Raw genomic sequence first — 22346 nt, 5'->3', positions numbered from 1 at the left:
CACTGCTCCTTGCAGTAAGTGTATTGTCCCAAGACTTCCTCTGCCACTCTTCCTGCAGTCTCTGTGATAATTCCTTGCAGGTCTGTTTTCTTTCTTTTCCTTTCCCATGGAGTTCACCCTTCAGGAGTGCACTGCTCCATGTAGGTCCCCAAGGGGCAGCAGTTCCTCCTGCCCTCCTGCCCTACTTGTGCTGCTGTTCGTGGGCTGCATCTTTTAGTCAAGTAACGCAGAAAGCTTCACATTATAAATACGTGTTCTTTTGCTCTTCCTGATCTGGTAATACAAATCAGGCTCTATAGCTAGTGAGTGTGCTGCAATCCAGCTGTTGTCCCAGCCTGTGGCCTGAGGTATCAGTGCAAGTGTCTAGAGCATGGGTTTGGCATCCTTATCTCAAACTTCTTGGCTTCTGAACCTTTTCTTCTGCAGTTGCAGCAGCAACCAAAGGAAAATTAGGTCTTGCTTTGAAAGTCAGCACCTTCCAGCCATGACTGGAAAATTCTCACTCTGTCCTTGTGGGGGTACAAACAACAGGTGGGAGAAACAGGAGCTTTCTTGAACAAAGCCAGCTCCTGTAGACGAGCCTCCAGGAACAGTACAGAGGCACAGAGGGGAAGTGGCTTTGAGGCACTGATTTACACCATGCCCCATTCCTCCCTTGCCCGTGTCGCTGGTGCTGCCCAGTAACCAGATGCCACCAAAGCCTGTTCATTCCAGCATGCCAGCTCTGGTGGGTCACAGATGGAACAGCTGACTGCTGTCACTACTAGCCTTAAGTTTAAAGTTTTGTTCTTTCAGGAAGAGCTGGTCTTGAGGAAATCTGAGCTGAGACAGATCTTTGGGTGTCTCAGTGGCAGCCAGTGTCATTCCCATCACCCCAGCCAGGGCCAGGGCCTCAGCAAATTGAACACATTGCTCCAGATGAGGTCTCCCAAGTGGTGCTTAGAAATGAGAAGCTCTTCCTTCCCTCACTTCCTTCCCTTCCCTCACTTCCTTCCCTCCTTTCTTCCTCCCTCTTTTACCTGATGTAGACCACTATATGGTTGGATTTAGTTTCCATGGGGGCACCCCACAGAGTCTTGTTCAACTTCTCACCCATTAGTACTTTTTCTGCAGTTGCACCTAGCCTTTGCTTATTCCTCTGCATGTCATTCTCCCCCTGCTATACAACCCTGCTGTACTTCAATTACTACAAGTGAAATGTGTTTGCTTAAATATGTTTTTATTATGATTAAAGGAACAAAAGAGCACATTCACAAGACCCATTACATATAGATACAAGGAAAACAATTTGAATAGTAACATATCATATTTGATCATGATGATTCAGCCAAAGTTTAAGGAGAAAAATGTGAATTATAAGATTTTTATAACGCATCTTTAGAAAGTGAGGAAGAGCCTTGTAGTATCAGGAACACAGAGAAAAAGCAATTGTGATGTCAACGTAGGAATGGTTGGTGTCAGTTGATAGTTTAATCTGAGAGATTTTGAGTGACTAATTCTGGAGGAGCTTGCTCATACAGATACCTGGCTTAATTGGAAGGCTGCATTTTTTCCCTATAAAACTTCTGCTGATATATCAGGTGGTATTTTTCAGTGTGATGACTCAGTGCTGTTACTAAAGTGTTTGTTTGCACCATGAGCATCTCTGTCCAGGTTCATACATTTTTTGTGAGTTCAATTTTCATTCCCTTAACCCCCCTTCATCCATGAGTTAACAGCATTACTCACTGTATAAAGAAAAGGTGAAGTGCACCAGTTCTGATAGTATAATTTCTTTTTTTTTTTTTTTAATTTCTAGATAAAGCCCTAACTTTTAGAAAGTCTGGATGCAGCAGAAAATATGCTTTTCATTTTATCCCTGATACTACAGTGCTCTGGGTCTTGCTGAAAGTGACAGAAGCTCTTTCAACTTTCTTCTTTTTAAGGGGAAATACATCTGCCAAAGAAGAGAATGGTGTTGGTTATGTTATGCTTAATACAGAAGAGGAATGGATGGTCAACTCTAAATTCTTCAGAGACACTTGTAGCATCCACTCCAGCCTCTGCTGAGCCTACCACCTCTCTGCCAGCTTCGTAGATTTCTGCATATGCTGCATGGACAGCTTGAGATATCTTCAGGCTTACAGCTGAGGAAATGCCAGACAGATTGGCTGAAGAGCTAAACAGGTCAGTCATTCCCATTGCCATTAAGATGGATGTGAGGTTGTATTTTTCCTCCATCTTCATGCGGGGTAAGAACACTTTGATCTTCCTCTCTTCCATAATATTAGAACTGGTCCATTCAGTCAGTTTTTCAACGCTGATTGTAGTCTCAAGCTGCAAGGAAATGAGAATGAGATCCATGGGATGGAAACATGACTCCTTCATGGCAATGCAGTACAAGTTGTTATCGTAGTTTTTTTTTTTTTTTTTGTGTGCGTCTTTTAAACTGATTGCTCTTGTCATGGCTTTTTCCTAGGTATGTAAAGATCAATTTTGCTAGGTGAGAAAAGCATACCATGACTCCTTCTTTTCTGCTCTGTCTTATTTTCTTTTTCTTTTATAGTCTTACTGCCATTTGTTTTAAATAATAATAATGAGATGGCTACTCTGCTGATATCTCTTAAAACTCTGTTTATTTTCTTTGTTAGTGAAATATATTCTAAAGATCTCTCTGTGCTTTTGAGTTTTAGGTTCTCTCTACATTTAAGACCTCTCAGAAGTCAGTTGTTAATGACAGCCAATTACTGATGCCTAAACTATCAGCTGTTACTAGACTGAAAACTGATCTTTTAAGAGAATCTGAGTTTTTGAATATCAGAAGCTTAGCTGCAAAGTATGATTTAACTTTATTTATACTGTACCAGATCATGATCACTCAGTTCAAAGCTGTATCTGACAATTAAAAAAAAGTGTGAATTAAAATAGTGACTGGTTGCACTGGGACCACTAGAGGGGTGGGAATCTCTTAAGTCTGTCAAGAGATTGGCATCCAGAATAATTGGTTTATTTTGATATTCCTGATGTTGCTTTGTACCTACTAATGTTTCTTTCCCTACTAATTTGCTGTTTGTCTCTCATACAAATCTGGCCATGGCAGTTTGTAGAAACACCTTTTCAGCATATTCTCTCTCACCACCTTTATCCAAACTTTTTTTTCCTCAAACACACAGATTTTCTTTGATCAAGGTTCTTCCTTAACAGAATTTCCAATCAAAATGTACTATGCTTGTTTTCCTACCTACTTTTTTTTTTTTCTAGAGCTGTACATAATCTTCCATATGCCTGTCTGCAGTCGTGTAAATTTAGCTGTGATTAAATGCTTCATTTTATAATTTAGATTATTTGAGTTAGCATACAAACATTTCAATGAATTTGCCTTTATTACGTTATATTTCCTGTTCAGAACAACTACAGTCCTCCTAATTACAACATCCTATCCTTGTGTTCTGTTCATATCTACTATTGTATATTATGTATGTTACTTTCTGAAATTGCTTTAACCACGTCCCAATTTTATTTAGTTTAATTTATGAAGGCATGAAGGAAACACAATGAGCACCACCAAATGAAACAATGGTTAGAACAGAACAATAGTTAGAACCAGTAAATTTTCCAGGAAGCTCCTTGGTGTACAGGAATGGAGAAACAAGAGCTCAAGCCACTGGAGTAACAGCTGTTTAGCTGAGAATCCTCTTATCTACTGTGTCCACCCTCGAAAGCAGTTCCTTAAGCAAGCACAGGCTATTGCAGGACGCACTGGGACAACTCTACACTTCTATGCAATGATCACATACTGAATCATAATGAAATTTGTGCTGCTTAAACATTTTAGGATATCTGTATTGAAAAGAGCTTTGCAGCAGCTAAATTTCACTGTGGTTTTGATTTTCTGAAGCCAACTTCTAGGGCCATACCTGCTCAAGGCCAGAGACTTCATCAGGCAACATCACCCACATGCTCATTGTTCCACTGGCAAATGGAAGCTCCAGGATCTTCATTTTCTCAGAAGCCAGTGATGCCACTTTAAATGTGCCAATCTGGTACATCATCTGCACAGATTTGGTTTCTTGCTGGAGAACCAAAAAAAAAAAAAGAAAGAATATAATTTTAACAAAGATTATTTTAGACTGCAAAAATGTCTGGCTACAGTTAAGATGTCTAGTTGCTCTTGTCCAGGAAGACTTTCCTAGGTAAAGTGAGAATCTCAAGTTATTTCTCAGGAGCTTTGCAATGTCAGAAATAGTATGAAGGGAGAGACAAAAGGAAAATTCCCTGGTATTAACACAGTGTCTGGAAGAGAAGCAGACAAACTAACAGATACACTAGTGTAGTGGTTATGTAACAACATGTATACTCTCTTCATAAATTCTAGATTACATCTTTATGGTATGCTCATATACCTCAGTCACTCTGAAAGGTATCGCTTGCGTGTCTTCATCCTTAAATCCTTTCTTCCACAATCCTTTGAAGTAAATGGCATTAACCAGGACCATTGCAGTTTGGGAATCCACAGAGCTTGGCTGAAGAACATTTCTGATAATTCCTTTAAAAATGAATAGGAAAATAAAGTTGTATATTACATTGGAAATCACAAGGTTGATAAGAGTGTAGAATTTGTGGGGAAGAGAATGTAGGGGCAAGGACACTGGTTTGTTTTTGCAACTGTAATCTCATTCTTCCAAGGTTGATTTTCTTGCTGCTAGTGTCATTAACTCGTTTCTCTCTCTATAAAGACTCAGAACAAGAGATAAAAGACAAAGAGATTTATGTGTTACAGAAACACTAGACCTGTGTTTTTTGTGATAAGGGGAAGAACCACTGGAATCTCTCTTATCCCAGAATGGTCTCCAACTCAAACAGCACCAAGAAGCATAAATACTACTTGCTTCTAACCAAAGCTGGAATTTGCTATCTATGTAAAAAGTATAACAAAAGAGGAAAACTGAATTTACTCTCTTCTTCAAAAACTTTGCTCCTATCTATTCTGCAGTCCTCATGCATGTAGTATGCTTCTCACATTGTCCTATCCCACACATAGCTTAATCATGGCCTAGTTTTTCCCTTCAAAGCATGGCTCCACACTAGAGGTTGTGTGGTTGTGAATGTTTTCATCTAAGTTAGAATTCACAATTTTTTCCTGTGTTTCAAGCACGCGGGAAAGAAATGCAGTGAGTAGATGAGGAAGGAACTAGAAAATTGGAGGAACCACACAGAGAGTCATTAGGGCAAAAATAAAAATTTTGGTACCTCTTTCTATGCATTTTATCCCTATCATTCCTTAATTCTGTTTCTTCATTGCCCTGTATCTGTTAAGATTTTTCAAGTGCTTAATGACTGTATGCCCAGCTTAACAGGTATACAGTAACTCTGGGAAGCTTGAAGGCAAAGCATGCTGGCTGAGCTACATCCAGATTCTTATTATTAGGATGAACCAGTTATCACTATGTACAAAGCAGGTTCTAATGCTGTCCTTATCCAGACTGAAAGTATTACATTCCTGCAAATCCCCTATGAATAGAGTCACCCTAGCATCTGGACAAAAAAAAAAATAAAATAAATAGTATTCTTCTATCTTCATCAAATATGATGAAGGTAAATTATGTGGCTTGCCCTTACCACTTGTCTGACTTTCTACCCAGGAATTGATGATCTCTCTGGCTTGATCTGCAGCTGTTTGAAAGTTGATAGATTCCAAGCCTCCTCTATACAGTTCCTTCACACATTGCAAGTATTCCTGTAAAACAAGAGTATTGAGTTTTCAGATATCAAAGCATTTGCAAATATGAAATGCAAGACTGAAATTAACATATGTAAATAATATAGTAATGTAAAATGATATTTTACACTATATCACTTCATCCTATTCTTTATAGTATATTTAGTAGTGTAATATGCTATTAACTGTATTGCTGTATTCTCAGATTTGACATTCTTTTAGTAAGCTATGTATTTTCTGAAGACTATAGAGGTTCAGGGCTGTGATAGAGAAAAGTTATTTGTCCTCTCTTCATATGAAAAAAAAAAAAAACATTAAAAAAAAAAAAGACATATGTAAAAAAAAGCCCAGAACTTTTGTTAGTGGAACTTAAACTTCTGACACTGTTTTCGGATTACAGAATGGTAGAGCTTTGACATGGAAATACACTCAAATCAGATTTTAGAGCAACTTACCGGCAGGATTGGGTATGTCTCATCAGCATAAAGTCTGCTGGCAAGGCTGAATGAGTAGATGTCATTTGGTTTGGTGACTTGGTTGAGTATGTCTCTAAGTGAAGAGTGAACATTTGCAGATGTGCCACACTGAATACAAAGAAAAAGATAGATGATGTTATTCTAGTTTTATTACTTAGTAGGTTTTACATAGTATGTGAACAGAGTAAAGTAGTTCAGATACTTCTGTTTACAAAACTATTGTTTGTCCTGTCTGTCTAACTGCTAGTAGCTACACTGATGTAGTAATTTTCTAATACATACAATTTTGTGCTGTTTTTCTTCTGTAGTTGCCTCAGACTTTTCTCTAGGGAACTTCTGACTAACTGTCGCAATAATCTTGCTCTAGCAGGTCAGGCAGGCTTCTGTTCTTTTCCAAATAGACCCATTTATTCAGAATCACCTAGCTGTCTTGCTTAAGCATACAAATATCCACAAGTTTCCTCATTCACCTATTAATTTTGTCCTGAGTTTATCTTCTGTTCCTTCTGAATCCCGTTGCCTCCTTTCTTTCTCTGTTCTTATGAACAAAGTCTCCTAAGTGCTGGATGCAGAGAACTAGCTGCTCATCAGAGAGGGCTGGGAACTGCTAAGAGTTCATCTGCTTGATTTTGCTTCCAGAGGAAAGGGACGTAGAGAAAGAAGTAAAATTATTTCTGTACCTGAGCTTCAATACTGTCCCCGAATCCTGGAAGTTTATCGAAGCGAACAACCTGTAATTGAAAATAATAGTAGCTGAAATAGCAGGTATGAAAAAAAAGGTTATGCAGTCCAGTTTCAAGATTTCTGGCTTGTGTGTTCGTTTAACACACTGGGAGTTGGAGGTGGTCACACTTATAATGACTCTGGTTCCAGATTTTCATTCTCTGAGCTATGCAGTTTCCAAGAGACCTTGTGTAATTAAGTTCTGTGGCTCCATTGAGTAGGACACAAGTTTTAAACTGTAGGCTCACCTTATTTATCTGGGTCCTGGTGCTGTCTTTTGCACCTAGGTAGACCATAGCCAGAGCTGAAATGATGGTGAAGGGGGAGTAGAAGATGTTCTCATTGGCATGGTGGACTTTGAGCTCCTTGAATACATCAAAACAAAATTCCATGCTTACTGCACCAATGGAGCCCATGGTGAACTCTGAGGTGTCTGGAGCAAACAACAGAACAATGAAAATGTAAGGATGGAATGCCATGCAGAGTATTCTACAGGTGGCTACAAATTTGAATTACGAGCAGTTTTCAGGCAATTAAATGTAAGCAAGTAGTTTTAAAGTAATTCTGTGATTACGTCTGTTATATGTGATTCATATAACCTGTGAAAGTCAGAAGTATTTCAGCCCCCTAGACGGATACTCAGTGCTGGGGCCTCAGGATTGGCTTTTGTGTATGAATCCCACAAAAGTTTTTACGGACTGTGTGTAGGAGTTTACACACAGATATACTTATTTCCTTTTCTGTCTACAAGTTCAAATGTACTGATTATTGTAAGAATATAAGTTTGTGCACCACTACGCATCTTTATCTTGTGTAGTGATTGACAGCTGCATTTTGCAGAAATTAAATTCCTAGAGAAATTTCATACTAAAATAACCCCCCCAAAATTCACTGAATGCAATAGTTTTGCTCTCTGTGCACTCCGTAGGACTAGAGGTTAATCAAGCAAACAGCAAAGAGTATCAGATTTAAAAAATAGTGAATGACAAGATAAGATGTTCTGACATTAAAAATATCTTTTACACACAAAGAATAAGCCTCCTGAAGACAAAGACACAGTTTTTACACATAATAAAATAATGCAGAATGCACGCACATATGAGAAATTTTTATAAAGGATATCATGCAGATACTCCACCCTTAAAGATACAAAGCATAACACAATAATTGTTCATTTTTATAAGTTCAGGTACAAGCAAGAATTAATATAGAGATAAGGTAATTTTCGTCTATAGAGCTGCTTACCTTTTGAGCTTCAGCACTAAAGGCAATACAGCTTTCCAGCTGTATGTAGCGAGACTGGCTAAGCCCTGGGAATATATAGCCTGAATTGGGACCCACCCACGTGTTCCCTTCAGAAGTTTGACCTTTGACGCCATAGAAATCATTTAATAGGACTGGGTCAGATTTTACTTTCAAAAAGTCCATTTTGAATTGAAGGGAGAGCAAATATTAGTTTTTAATTCCGGGTAACAAAGTGTTTTCTGTCAGTTCTGCTAATCCATCAGGGCTGTTGGATGGGAGAGAAGACTAGTAAATACTGGTCATGTTCTGTTGAGCTTTAGTTAGAATCAGATACTGTGATGTTACAGAAAAGAGAAAAACATGAAAACCTTAGAGATGGAAAACATAATTAGCAATTATTAGTTAGTCTGTTTATTACTATGGTTGTGGTAACAGACCAGAATTCTATTTCACTCGATCCTTCTTGAACGTACAACAAGCATCTGAGCCCTGCTAGATAGGAAATAAGTGAGAACAGGACTTGACCTATTATTTTCTTGACAAAATAGGGGAAATAAAGAAGCATGTGTATGAAGAAACCAATTGAGATGAGAGTGAAAAGCAGACACGCTTTCTTTGTATTGATGGAATATTTAAATATATATTTTGATGGGTGTGAACACCTTATAACAAACTTCTATTCTGCGAGAGCTGCAAAACATAGCTCCAAACAAAGCAAAATAATACTTAGTTCCAGGTGAACTTGCAGTGTTCCTCAAAGATGTTCCATGAATAACTGAATGGCCTGGCAGATGACAGAGGAATTGTGAAATTCAGCTAGAGGAGTGTTCATGGTCCGAGGGACAATCATAATGTACAATAGCAAATATATTTCAGTTATAGAAGCTATTGTTCCGCATTGAAATAACAGAATGGACAAACAGTAAAGAAACCATTCTGACCTCTGTAAAGCACTGTTTGATTTAAAAATGGGGGAAAAATGTACAACATCAGTTTTCAGGACATACTTAGACATTACTACAATCTCTGTTAAGGAGTTACTTTCCTATTCCACTAGCTGAAGTTTAGTCGTTACTGTTTTCTTTGTGTCTCTCTCCTTCCTTTTGTGAAAATAAATATACAGTAGAAATATATATTCCTCTTGCCAAGCCTGAGGACTTAAGCAAGACAAGATGATAGCGGAAATAATATTTTTTTCTGTTGGATGTCTACTCCACAGGTATCAGCTGATTTTTTTTTCTTTGTTTTGTTTTGATTTTAATCATGTCTGTTGATAAAGGTGATAAAGGGTCTACATATATAATTGGCATTTGCAGGTTGATATAGATCAGGTAGTCCTGTCACACTGAAATATCCTGGCGAAATAACAAGGAAAAGAGAGACCATTTTGGCTCTCACCGAGGCAAGGAACTTCTTATCAGACAGGGAGGTTCTGGAGAAGACATTCAGCATAAAAAAGGCACTTCCAAATACTTGAAGGTAGTAGGTCTGAGTTGTCAGGCAGGATCCAGAATGACTTCTGTCTTAATGCTCCAAAAAAGGGGGAGGGTCCACTATAACCGAAATTGTCAGTCATTTTGTCTGAGCAGACAGCGGATCTGGTCAGTAAGGACAAGGTGTTTCCAAAGCAAGCATGCCATATACAATTAAGCATATATAATTAATAAATAACAAACATAGTTTAGTGTATTTCCTCCTTTGGATGTTATGAATAAATGCTTTTATTAACAGTTCACCATAACCTGAATTAAGGGTAGTGAATGACAACAGGCTGTTTCTCACCCAGCAGTTGGGTGTACCTGTGAACCAGAGCACTGAGCACAATTAGCCACATTCCCTCTTTGGTATCCAGTAGCAGAGGGGGGTTCCCCGTTTCATTTCTGTAGCTCAAGAGGTTGTAGTGGGTTTACACTGCATGTTATGGTATTGGAGGTCTGCAGGTGTGGCCTCTGTGAACTGAGCCCAGCAGCTGTTGCATGTCCCCATTAAGGGAGCTGTCAGTGGCCAGAGTTGAGCCAGTGACTGATGCTGGATGCACCTCAGGGAGAGCAGATTTAAGAAGAATTGCTGTACAATGGCATCTGGGAGAGGTGAGTGGGAAAATGTGAGAGAAACAGCCCTGCTGACACCAAGTTCAGTTCAGGAGGAGGGCAGGAGGTGGCCAGGTGCACAGCAGAAGTTCCCTGCAGCCCAGGAGAAACCCATGATGGAGCAGACTGACCCTCTGCAGTCCGTGGCCCATTCACATGAACCTCAGTTCTGTGCCATTATTTTAACTCCTTGTCCCTTTTCTTTTTAGAGCTACTTTGAGTTCATTGACATTTTTGTATGTTTCTCCAATACTGTTCTTGCACTGCTACATAAGAGACTTGGGCAGTACATTTGACTCAGTCAAATCTATCTTCAGGATGTCCCTGAAACCCTTCTTAGCCAATCTGGATTCCCCTTCTCTTAATCTGTTTTATCATATATGAACCACATAAGTGTCCAGACCTGAGTCATAGGTCCAGCTGCTCAATAATGTCTTGTACTTTAGGATATACAAAAATATCAAGGAAATTGATGTAGTTATGTCAGTTATCACTGTCATGCTATCATGCTGCAAATATAAGAATGATTCAGAGGTTTTTTTTATAGCTGCTCAATTTTACTTCTACATAGTGTCCTGATTCCAGACCTACACAGCAGTTTTGTATGCATTTGACTTGCAGAGCTTTGTTTTGTTAGTCATATAAAATCCATGTTTTCTCTCCAGTAAGTGGTCAGTGATTTAAAGCAATGAAGATAAGGTGTGGAGGATGAGAATTTCTGCTTCTCTGTCAGACAAGAAAGGTATACTACACTCTTTCCCAATGGAAGGCCAGCTGCAAGCAACTAAGATTGCCCATGAACAAAGGAGCTCTTGATCAGAACAGGCTGTCTGCGTAGCGTTATCAGCATACCTGCGTAGTTGGTTTGGCTTGGGGTCTAGAGGGAGTATGCAACAACCTTTTTGCAGTTGGAAGGCTACCTGGGATAGGTGACAATGGATTGCCCTGCCCAGCACAGCTGTGCAAAGCAGTACAAACAGTTATGTCACACATCATTTGACAATGCTTGTCCCAAGAAAAAGGTCAACTAAGGCTCTGCAGCCCTTTTCTCTGCCAGGCACTTCACTGTGGGCCTGTCCCAAAAACAACAGACTCTTGAAGACTCAGAGACCTGAAAGTAATAAAAGCACATTTTATCCTGAAGGGTATGAAGTTCACGTGAGCTCAGAGATCAAAGCCTCTTATCCAATCACTAAAACCTACTCAGAACTTGAGATTTTGTTCTCCTCTTTGCTTCTACAATTTTGACATTAGAAAGGAACATGTTAATTGTTCACTGTTTGTCTTTGTTGCACATTGTGAGCATGGAAGTTGCTTTGCCATGAGGGAAAGAAGCAACCATTCATAGAGAGAGAAATTGTTTTGCTCAGGTCACAGGTGGATGGCTATTAGGCTCCCATGGCACACCTTGGTGCTGTAGCCATCAGTGATGGTTTCTCTCTCAGCTTTTTTGAGGGATTGTGTTGTGTCCCATTTGAAGAAAATCAGATGTCTGGTCAAGCTTCTTTCAGTGTGAGTTCATTGTTCAGCTGGCATCTTTCTGCAGCAGTGCTGTGCCGTTTTGAAGAGACTAACATTGTTGCCTGCTGTGCTGCCTTAGTCTTTGACAAACTATATCAAGACTGTGAGAAACTACTTGTATTTGCTCTTAATGATCATTGAGATATCCCATATCAGACCTTACATTCATTTTAATTTGTTTTAGCCTTCATTATATGGTCAATGATTTCTTAATGCTTCCTGTAGATATTTGATCTGATGTTGGTGTGGCCTTCATGGCATAATGTTCAATGATTACATCCTACTGGCTAGCAAAAACTTGAGTGGAAGAATTTTTCCCAAAATTTGACAGTCTTCCTCATTGTTACTGAATGAGTTGTAGCTTCATGTACATGCAAAGCCTTTCAGGGCAGTTGAGGAAGGTTTCTGGTTTGAAAAGAGGACACATTTTCAGAAACGGGAAGGAGAAGAACCGAAGATATTACAATTCTCTGTAGGCACTGGAAAGATAGATCACTAGTGCATCTGCTCATTATGATGCTTGTAAGAAAGGCACTCAGACTCCCTGCCTGTTGCTTAATGTACCATTTTTTGTAGCTAACATAAAGAGAGAGTAGTATCAGTAATCTTATGTTCCCTCAGGAAACCCCAGTTTGTTCAGTATCAGACAGACCTCCAATCAAGTTCACTGACACTTTGTTCTTTAGAGCTCTTAGAAATTTCTTAGGAAAAAAAAAAAAAGATTTTGTTTCTACTGTCAAGTAAAAGGATGTTTGCATGAAAGCATTATGCTTCACTTTAGAGTACAGATGAGGACATAGGTGGTACAGTCACCCATGCAAAGTGGGAGCTGCCTGCCAGCCCCTGTCTTCTGACTGGGTTGCAGAGATTACCCTTCTCTTCAGGCACGTGTGCCATGCAGAACAGGACTGGAACCAAACTCTGTGCTTGGCACAGCACAGGCCCACCGTCGAATGTCGGCAATTATGTGGATCACTAACTGATGTACAACTAATTGTGTTCCAGTTAGGATTGCTACAGAAAGATCTGATCCAAGACCTCCTTGGGTGTCTCAATGCATATGAAGGAATATAAGATGATAGGAAAAGCCAGCATGGATTTATCAAGGGAAGATCTCTGCTGACCAGTGATTTCATCTTCTGTGATGAAATAGCTTATTCTAGAAACAAAGGCAAAGCAGAGGATATCGTATACTTTGACTTTATTAAGGCCTTCAATATAATCTCCCAAATTATTCTTATAACAAGGGAGAGACATAGACTGTTGGCTGAACTCAGGGTTGAAAATTAGCTAGACTGACAGCAGTCCTCCTGCACTGACTTCAGGGTCTGTAAGATTGTTTATCTCTACATCTGCTCACTCCTCTCTCCCAGCTGCTGCTGCAGTTTTCCCCTTTCTTCAGTCTGCTCTCACAGAGGTGCAACCAGTGTCACTCATGGCTCAGCTCCAGACAGTGGATGGTTCCTTTTGGAGCTGTCTTGAACTGGCTCTGATAGAACATACAGAAGTTTCTTTTCATAATGACCACCCTTGCAGTTTGCCAACTACCAAAAGCTTGCCAACCAATTGGGTCCATAGTGACAGGGCAGGCTGAGGCAGAGGTCCAGCTGGGAATCAAATCTGCATGCTGAGATCAGCAGGACCAGTATCTGGGCAGGGCAGGACTGCGGGGATCTAGAGGCTAGTCTTCCTATAGCCTCACTGCAGTGGAGTTGATGGTTCCAGGAGGCTGAATTGTGGTCCCGGGTATGGGATACCTCATGGGATCTCAGTGCCCTCAGTGCTCAGAAGCAGCCTTACATCCTTCGGAGCAAACCACATCCTTCCTTGCAGTGGTTGTGGATGTTAGCAGGCTGCTTTACAGAACACAGAGCCAAGGCAGGGAGAGAGAAAAGGAAGAGAAAATGGCACAAGTGGTCAAGAGGTGAATAAGGGGTGGGGAAGGGTGGCAACACTGTTGTGAGGGGGCCTGCTAGGGATTAAGAGGAGAACCTGGCAGGGTGGAAAGGGGCTTAATCAGGAGCCTGGGCTGAGTAAAGTGTGAGCACTGTGCAGAGATCAGAACCCAGAGCAAGGCCAGTCCCTCAGGAAATTTGGTAGCAACAAGGTTCTGGATGACGAGAAACTAAGTTCCTCAGGGATTGGCTTAGCTGCAAACAAGAGTCCAAATCATAAGTCAATATCATACCATGGGACATATCCAAAGTCAAGCCAAGAGGTCATTTCTTAGGTCAGGATTAGGATCAGGTCCAGCAACCAACCAGCAGGTCCTTAGCAGCAAGGCACAGCCAGGTCATACTAGGAGTCCTTGGCCAGGAATGGGCACAGCTGTGTTTGAACTGTAGACTAGTACACACCATACTAGCACTTCTAACATAGCACTGCAAAGAAGTGAAAATTCAGGGCAGAACTTAAAAAGAGAACTTGGGTCCAAAGGGGTGGGTTAAAGTTCCAGTAAAGATGACACTCAAAAACTGTAAGCTGTTAATTAAAATGCAGTTTCCTGAAGCTAACACAAGAATGGAAAATGAGAAAGCATAGTGTATTTCACATCCCTTTAGAAGCCGGGGATCCTAAGTTGAGTAGTATTGGACAGAACTTTAGACATGGCAGATTACACAGATCCCATCCATGCAGAGGTTCACTGGCATTATAATCTACAGGTTTTGTTAGGATGTTCTTAGAAGTAAGGTATCAACTTAGAAGCTGATTATTTCTACTGTGGAGCAAGAATGTATTTATATGGATCCATGCTGTTTTACTTCAAGATAAAAGAATGTGACAGAGGTATCATCATACGTGGGCTTAACCTTCTGGTTTGATCCTTGGGCTGCCTGTTTACTACATATTTGTTTGGGAATCACTGAACTATGGCTATGGTATTGGGAAATTTAGCACTTAATCCCTTATTGGGCACTTCTAGCCTTACTGTCACTCATGGCCCTGGGTCTCCTTCCCTTGCTGAGCAGACTGACATTTGCTATTCCTGAACAATCATCTCTGCTGTTTGTTTTCCAATCTGCAGAATCTTAGGTCATGAGACGAAGGAAACACAAAGGAAACTGCTGCTCTATGTCCACACAATATTTCATGGAATCATAAAGGTTGGAAAAAAATACCAAGGTCTAGTCCAGCAATTTTAGGTTCGCACCTTAGCCCAAATAAGTGGGGTTTTATTCTTTCCAAAGCTTGTTTTACACAGGTTTCTGCCTGTTTCTCTTTCATGTAATCAAAATGTAGCTTTCTTTTTTTATTATTATTCAATATGCTGTGCTTTCCGAAATAACTTTTGAGATCCTAGAGTCGCTCTGGACTAGCTTCTCTTGAGTGCTCTTCTTCTGGTGACTATGACTAGAGCACACAATGTGCAGTCTTGTAATTTCAGCCATAGGTTTGGTTTGCTTAGAAGAAGATAGTCAAATGTGCAGAGAAGTGTAGATGGTCTCCAAATGATTCTGTGATGGTCCCTTCTCCAAATGATAGGAAAAGGAAAGGTACACTTAGTCCAGAGAGCACTTCCCAAGAGGCATTCAAAAGAGTGTGATTGCATCTGGCTGTTTTCATTCCACAGACCACTAGTAGCACTGCATCTCTAACAACACAGCACTGAGAGGATATGAGGTGTAGTGAACAGACAGAAAGCAATGTCTTGACATAGCAACTTCAGTCGTGGTACAAGGGAACAAAAAGGACTACTGGACTTGGGACTACCAGGACTTGGGATTCATTTCACTAAACACTTGCTGGGCATCAGAGCCCAGAGGCACTCTCGTAATGCCCTCCTCTTTCTGAAAGCTGATAAACATAACTTTTTATCCTTAGTGACATACAATGGCCTTTTTAAAACGAGTCAAATGCTTCTGTTTCACAGTTAAGACATTAGGTGGACTCTGTGCCATGATTACCCTCTTGTGTGTAGTTTTTGGAAATCACTTCTCATTTCTGCCTTGATTTTCTTCATTTTTTTTGCTTTAAAAAGTTTGAACAATTGAATAGCTGTTTTTTTTAGTTCACATTATATATGAAATACCTCTAATAATGTACTACGGGGTACTTTTATTGTTGTACCTAGAAAGTGCAGAGTGACATACTTGCATATTTCAGTTCTGTAACAGTATTATAATTGTTGAGTAACATTACACTCTGCTGCTCAGGACAATGTTTTACCAGTCCTGCCTTTTTTCCTTTGCTGGTTGGTTGCTTGGTTGGTTGGTTTTAGTTGTAGCAAAACTGTAATGACTGCTTTCAACTATAAGAGAGAAACAACATAATGTACACAGTAAACCTTGGAATTTTGTATCACTTGGAATACTTTTTTATGCTTGAATCGTTGTGCAAACCATAGCAAATCCTTTGTTACCCTTGTGGGAAGACCAGTAATTGCATTTCTCCCATTTGTAATAGGTTTGAAATGTGTTTCACTGATGCTAAATTCATCATTTCAAGTTATAGTTGATGCTGACATGACACATGTTGGAGGCAGCTCTGAAGTACTGAAGTATCAGTACTTTTTTGGTATTGATACTGTAATTTGCAATTCTGTATGTGTACCCCACTGTCATTAACACTGGTAACCATTATAATTGGATAAAATATAGCCTAAAGAGCCTTTACTCTAAAGGCTGTGAAATAGCATATGATTTCTTTAGAGGAATATCACATGAGGCAGTAGAAAGATTTTCTCATGAGATTCTTGTCATCGTGAGAAAGCTGTAGCAGTCTCCCTTTTAATACTCTGCTTTTCAAGTTCTGTCTTGTAGACATCACCTTTATGTATTTAGCAAGAACCCTTAGACGATTTCAAAAGTTCTCGGGAAATAATACAGCAAAGTCGAAGAATTTTGTTACTTGATATAGTGTACTGGGAGAAGCTCATTGTAAGAACAGGAGCTATAGTATTTACCTTGATTAAGTCCAGTTTTTAAAAAAATATATCTTAGAATATTTAGTGACTTCATATATGGGTACATTCTGGTTTTGAAAATAGGATCCACATACCTGCTTAATTCTGTCAATAATCCTCACCCACTGTATCATATTTTTCAGGTTGTGTTGTGCAGTAACTCAGAACAGATAACAACATGTTTTGTTTGCGAAGCTTTTATTGGAATAAATAGAAAGACCATTAATTAACATTCACAAAATCAGTGATATGTCACTGGAATGAAAATGGGAAATACTATCATCAAGCAGGAAAATGTTTTGTTTGGAGATGATTTAAGAAGAAATGGTAGACTTTCTGTACGCTCCCTCAGAAAAAAGTTACGTAGCTTTAAAGTATTTGCAGCACAAAGAAGTCCAAATGGATCACTGGAAGACAAGTTAAAAGTTTCATCTGCAAGTTGTCCAGGCATCAGTTCAAGGAAGATTGCCCTGCCAGGTTAATGGAAAGGACCAAGATTTTCCTGAAAGATGTGTTTATTTCAGAGAACTCTTATAGTGAAACCAGATTCTCAATGGCAATGGCAAGATTTATCACAAAAAAAAAAACAAAAAAACACTGGCCCTGTTTCCAAAGTTATTTAAGATCACTGGGAAATCTTCCTAAAGTACCTCTCACAATTTCCTGGATATGAGTCTTGAATGTAAGCTGAGCATAAATACCTGCACATAAAGATCTGAAATTTCACATGCTTCTTTCAAGAATATCTCCCTAGATACTGAAGGCTTTCCACTTGGACACTGAATTGAGATCATGCTCACAATACTACAGTAAAGAGGTTTCATTTCTGAGGGGAAGGTAAGCATTATTTCCATCTCTCTCTTTTTTTAGGGGGAGCAATATCTACCGAAGAATAGAATCACATTGGTTGGGTTGTATCTGATCAAGAAGAGGAATGAATGGTCAGCCCTAAACTCTTCAAACTCAACAGAATGCTTGATGTTTCCAATAGCTCCTGTTGAACCTGCTGCCTCAGTGCCCTCTTCATTTACTTCCATGAATGCCCCATGGACAGCATCAGATATCATCAGGTTATCTACTGAAGAAATGCCAGTCAGATTGGCTGAACGACTGAACAGGTCAGTCATTCCCAAGGCCATTAATATAGATGTGAGGTTATATTTTTCCTCAATCTTCATGCGGGGCAGGTACACTCTCATACTCTTCTTTTCCATTGCATTGGTACTAGTCCACTCTCTGAGTTTTTCAAAGTTAATTGTCTTTTCAATCTGCAAAGAGAGGAAGAGAATGAAATGCATAAGACAAGAGTACAGTGGCTATAACAACTGTATTGATACCACTTGTTACTATTCTTTTCATTTATTTGTGTGCACAACAGAAGTGACAATTAAGCTTAAATGTATTTATCCTCTATGCTTCCTCCGGACTATAGCCTACATATCATCTGTCTTGATGAAGTTCTCCAAAACTTAGTCATCTCAATTTTTTTCTGACAGATGAAATGTTTTTGTGAAACATCAGTTTGTCATGATGTCAAATCAAATCTATGCTCATTTGGAGCAGACATGCTGTTTGTTTTCTTTGCTTGTTGCATTTTTCCTATTTTCTTCTATATTCAGCAAGAGAAGATCTTTGAAAATATCCATCACATTTACAAAGAAAACAATTTTAAATTTAACTATTCAGAGGGGCAACTCTTTTGTGAAAAACATGGCCGTCAATAGAATAATTGGTCCCTATGACTTTAAATAAATATTATTAATTATTAATAGCATTTGAACTGTGCTTTACTGGGAATTGAAATCTCTCCAAAGGAAAAAAAAAATTCTGCTAGTATACTTGTCTGTAGTACCTGATGGAGATAACTGGAGATAACTGCATATATCAATATCCCCTTGTGTATTACAGCAGCCCTAGGCTCTTTTGCCTTTGCTTCATTTCCTGCACTGCATGTTTAGTAACTTTGAGGCCAGGGATCTCCTTAGAGGCCAGCCTGAGTATCTGGAAGCACCTGGGCCACTGTTGTGCTCCCCTGCCTGGCCAGCACAGCACATCCAGGGTGGGGGTGAGAGGAGTGCCAAAGCTCTGATGGCAGCCAGCTCCCACTGAACCCAGAACGAGGTGCCTTCCCCTGCCAGGACCGTACCCGCTCTAGGCCAGAAACCTCATCAGGCAGCAGCACCAACATGCTGAGCTCTCCGCTGGCGTATGGGAGCTCCAGGATCTTCATTTTCTCTGCAGGCAGCGTGGCCATGTTAAAGGTATCATTCAGACACATCATTTGCACAGGTTTGCTTTCTTGCTGCAAAACGGAAGCATGAGACAGTGTGAGCAGGGGGCATTTTTTTTTTTTTTTTCCATTAGCTGTGCCCATGTCCCTACCTTTGTCATGCTGAAGGGCATTTCCCTAGTGTCTTCCATATTAAATGCTGTCTTCCATATCCCTTTGAAGTAAACGGTGTTAATAAAGACCATCATTGTACCGAAATCAATGGAGCTTGATAGAAGCAAATCTTTGATCTGTCCTGTAAGAAGAAAGCAAGGCAGCGAGCTAAGGCACAGGCTGTCTGGTTTGTCTGTGTGATTTAATACAGAACATCTCATCGTGCTTGCCCAGGTATTTCTAAGAAGAGGTTTAGTGTGGAATGTTCTCAAGAGATGCACACGAATATCTGAAAAGCGCGTGGAAAATAGAGTTGCTTGTGTAGAAGAGAAGGAAGTGACCCCGTTCCCGGGCCGCGGCGAGAGCGGCGGCTCCTAATGGCTAGGCCAAGAGCATTAAGCCCGCTAGGCGGGGGGATGTAATGGTGGGGAATGTGAAGAAGACAAGGCAAAATGAGGAAAAGCATAAGAAAGAGACTGCAGACACATGCAAGCGAAGCACTGCATCATTATTAATGGCATCATGATTCGGTAGCTGCGCGCATGGGTACAGTAAGCCCGGGGGGGATTCGAACCCGCGTCGCAGCGTTGCGAGCGCCGGCTCCTAGCCACTAGGCCCGGAGCACTAACTCGGTCAGGGGTGCTCCAATAAGGGGTTTCATGATGGGCAACAGCAACAACACAACTGGTCTCTATGAATGCATACAATGAAGAGCATGGTGATTTTTGTGTGAGCTTGCTTACATAGCAATAGTCAAATGCTGTTCCTTGATCTGCCTTTTCTAGACATTTTGAGGAGAGGAAGACAAGGCTATAGATTACAGTAGGTACAAGAAACTATCAGCTACTTTTTTACTTCTTACCGTTTGTCTCTTTTTCCACCCAGGAGTTTATGAGCTGTCTTGCTTCTTCTGCAGCTGTTTTGAAGTTAACTTCTTCCACTCCTCCTGTGTAGAACTTCCTTGCACAATTTATGTATTCCTGTAAGCAGAAGAATTGTTTTTGGCCAACTGTTAAGAACTTTAAAATAGATGAATGTGAAATGCAAAATTAATGAAGTGGAGAGTGATGGTTAAAAGAAATAGCAACTTCTGTCCCTACACTTGAACAACTCAAACAGCTTTCGTGCTGTAACTGAATCTTAAAGCTGGACAAGGCTACATCATATATTTAGATTTGTCGCTCTTGTCTTCAGATGGGATTCTAAGGTAAAATTTTGAAATACTTTCTTCATTCTACTGTAACACCTTCAGTTCTGCGAACAGTGTCAAGGACAGACAGTACTCATTTCCTCATCTCAGTGCCCGCTTTTTCTTCTGAATTCTGTATTCTAACATTCATATTTTTTTATTTCAAAACCAGAACTTTCTTTAAGTGAGATATTTTATGTGTAGCTTTAAAAAAGATGAGCAAAATATTTTTGTCGATTTCAGTCCTACCGCTCTCAAGTTATTTTCCACCCTTAAAAATTGTCTGTTTCATTAAAAGATATTTATTAGTGAACGAACAGCAATTTTGATTGCTCTCTATGGCTATTGCTGCATGGACATGTATTACACAGTTCCAGAATTGCAGGAGCTGGAAGGGGGATCTCTGGAGATCATCTAGTCAGTCCCCCTGCAGGAGTTCCCTACAATAGGTCGCACAGGAAAGTGTTCAGATGAGTCTTGAATATCTCCAGAGCCCTTATGCTATTGCCTGGCCTCCTCCTAAAAGCCACAGAAAGGTTTGGACTCATTCAGTGGCCCAAACCCATTCCCACTGGGGCTCAGAGTACTGCCAAGTCCAAGGTGGGCCCAGCAGTCAATCTTGCTGAGATCACACTTTAACTCACCGGAAGAACTGTGAATGTTTTGTCAACATAGAGTTTGTCAGCGATGTTGAGTGAGTATGTAGCATTTGGCCTGGTGATTTCTGAGAGAAACTCCTTGAACAAATTGTGGATGTATTCAGAAGAGCCACACTGAGGTGATCATAGGAAAACAAGATGATGTGTCACATTAGCTTCTTATTACATAGAAAATCATACCCCAAAGTAAATACCCCATTACTAACAGGCCATGGTGGAATTCCCCCGTGGACCTGGGGCTTTTGCCTTTTGCCTTTCTGCCTTTGAAACAGCAGCTGCTGTGGTGATGGTGCATTAAGCAGACAAATAAAGCCGTCTCCAAGTAAGTTTCCCTGGCTTTAAACAAGCATGAGTTACACCCTCTTTCCCTCCCTCCACAAATCTGCTTGGTTTGAGAGCATTACCACCACTTTTGACACAATCTGAAACTGCTTGGAGAAAGAGAGAAGTTCTATCTTTACCTGAGAGTCAGTGGTGCTTCCAGCTCCTGTAATGCTATCCAAATGAAGAGCCTGCAAGAGAAAATGCCAGTGAGAAAAACCACAAGCATGACCAAAAATGTTATGCATTTAAAACTTACGTGTGATGTTTGGGGTAGAGCTGTTGGCTCAAAAACAAAAACAGAAACAACAAAAACAAAACAAACAAACTAACAAAACACAACAAATGCTAGATTAGATGAACTAAAGGCTGCAAGTGAGCTTGCTGCTGGTTCATACTTCATGTCACCCTCTGAGAATTCGGAATTAGCACTATTTGCTTAGATTATATATTTTCAGTGAGTATCTTTAAGTTAACTTAGTTGTGTAGTATGCACTGCTAAGAATGTTCTCTTCCTTTCTTCCAGGGTTTTAGATTTCCTTGACTCAGGATCCATCTGATGAATTAAAGCATGAGTAGAGTCCAGTGTCCACTTTACACCAATGTAAGTACCTTACCTTCTTCATCTGAGATTCAGTGTTACCTCTTGCTCCAAGGTAGACCATGGCCAGGGCTGTAAGGATGCTCAGAGGGGAATACAAGATGTTCTCATTGACATGATGGACTTTCATTTCATTGAAAACATCAAAGCAAAATTTTGTATTTGTTACACTGATGGAGTCCATTCTGAAATCGATGTTTTCTAAAGCAAACAGAAAGAGCCTGACTTACTACATTAAAATGTATTCGTTATAATGCACAAAGTCAGTGCACTCAAACCTTTGTACACTGTGCACAGCTTATTTTCAGTAAGTAGAATTCTGTAGTGTGGATTTAAAAGGCAGGTGTGTTCTCGGATTCATGAGCAATCAAAATGCTATACAGCTACCAGTTACGTGTAGGGAGGTGACCGTTTTATTGGAAACTTGAGTTATCCTCTGAACACGTGTTCAGTGTTGTTGAAAATATTGCAAAGATTTGCCTTGAAAGAAGCTCGCTGACAATTGTTTCTCACCTTGTATAGATTTGTACACATAGA

At 40.0% G+C, this 22346-nt stretch overlaps 2 protein-coding genes across 2 annotated transcripts in view; one reads left to right on the top strand and one right to left on the bottom strand.

The window, feature by feature from the left end:
- The window catches only part of LOC136059152 (vacuolar protein sorting-associated protein 4B), a 382624-nt gene that overhangs the window by 273047 nt on the left and 87231 nt on the right, over nt 1–22346 (top strand). The gene's annotated exons all lie outside the window — the stretch shown is intronic.
- Nucleotides 1921–21993, bottom strand: LOC136058884 (uncharacterized). Its single transcript, XM_065752667.1, has 14 exons — nt 21826–21993; nt 21349–21399; nt 20873–21001; nt 19902–20019; nt 19039–19181; nt 18803–18958; nt 17543–17924; nt 7146–7330; nt 6855–6905; nt 6154–6282; nt 5599–5716; nt 4383–4525; nt 3897–4052; nt 1921–2316 (listed from the first exon to the last, which is right to left on the bottom strand). The coding sequence occupies exons 1-14, from the start codon at nt 21991–21993 to the stop codon at nt 1921–1923; spliced, it is 2325 nt and encodes a 774-aa protein (XP_065608739.1).

Source organism: Cyrtonyx montezumae, unplaced genomic scaffold (genome assembly GCF_038088225.1).
Source record: "Cyrtonyx montezumae isolate F1298 unplaced genomic scaffold, pur_monq_1.0 scaffold_8, whole genome shotgun sequence".
NCBI classification, from domain to species: domain Eukaryota; kingdom Metazoa; phylum Chordata; class Aves; order Galliformes; family Odontophoridae; genus Cyrtonyx; species Cyrtonyx montezumae.
The sequence above is the reverse complement of the archived record's forward strand: the minus strand, read 5'-3'. Positions and strand labels throughout refer to the sequence as shown.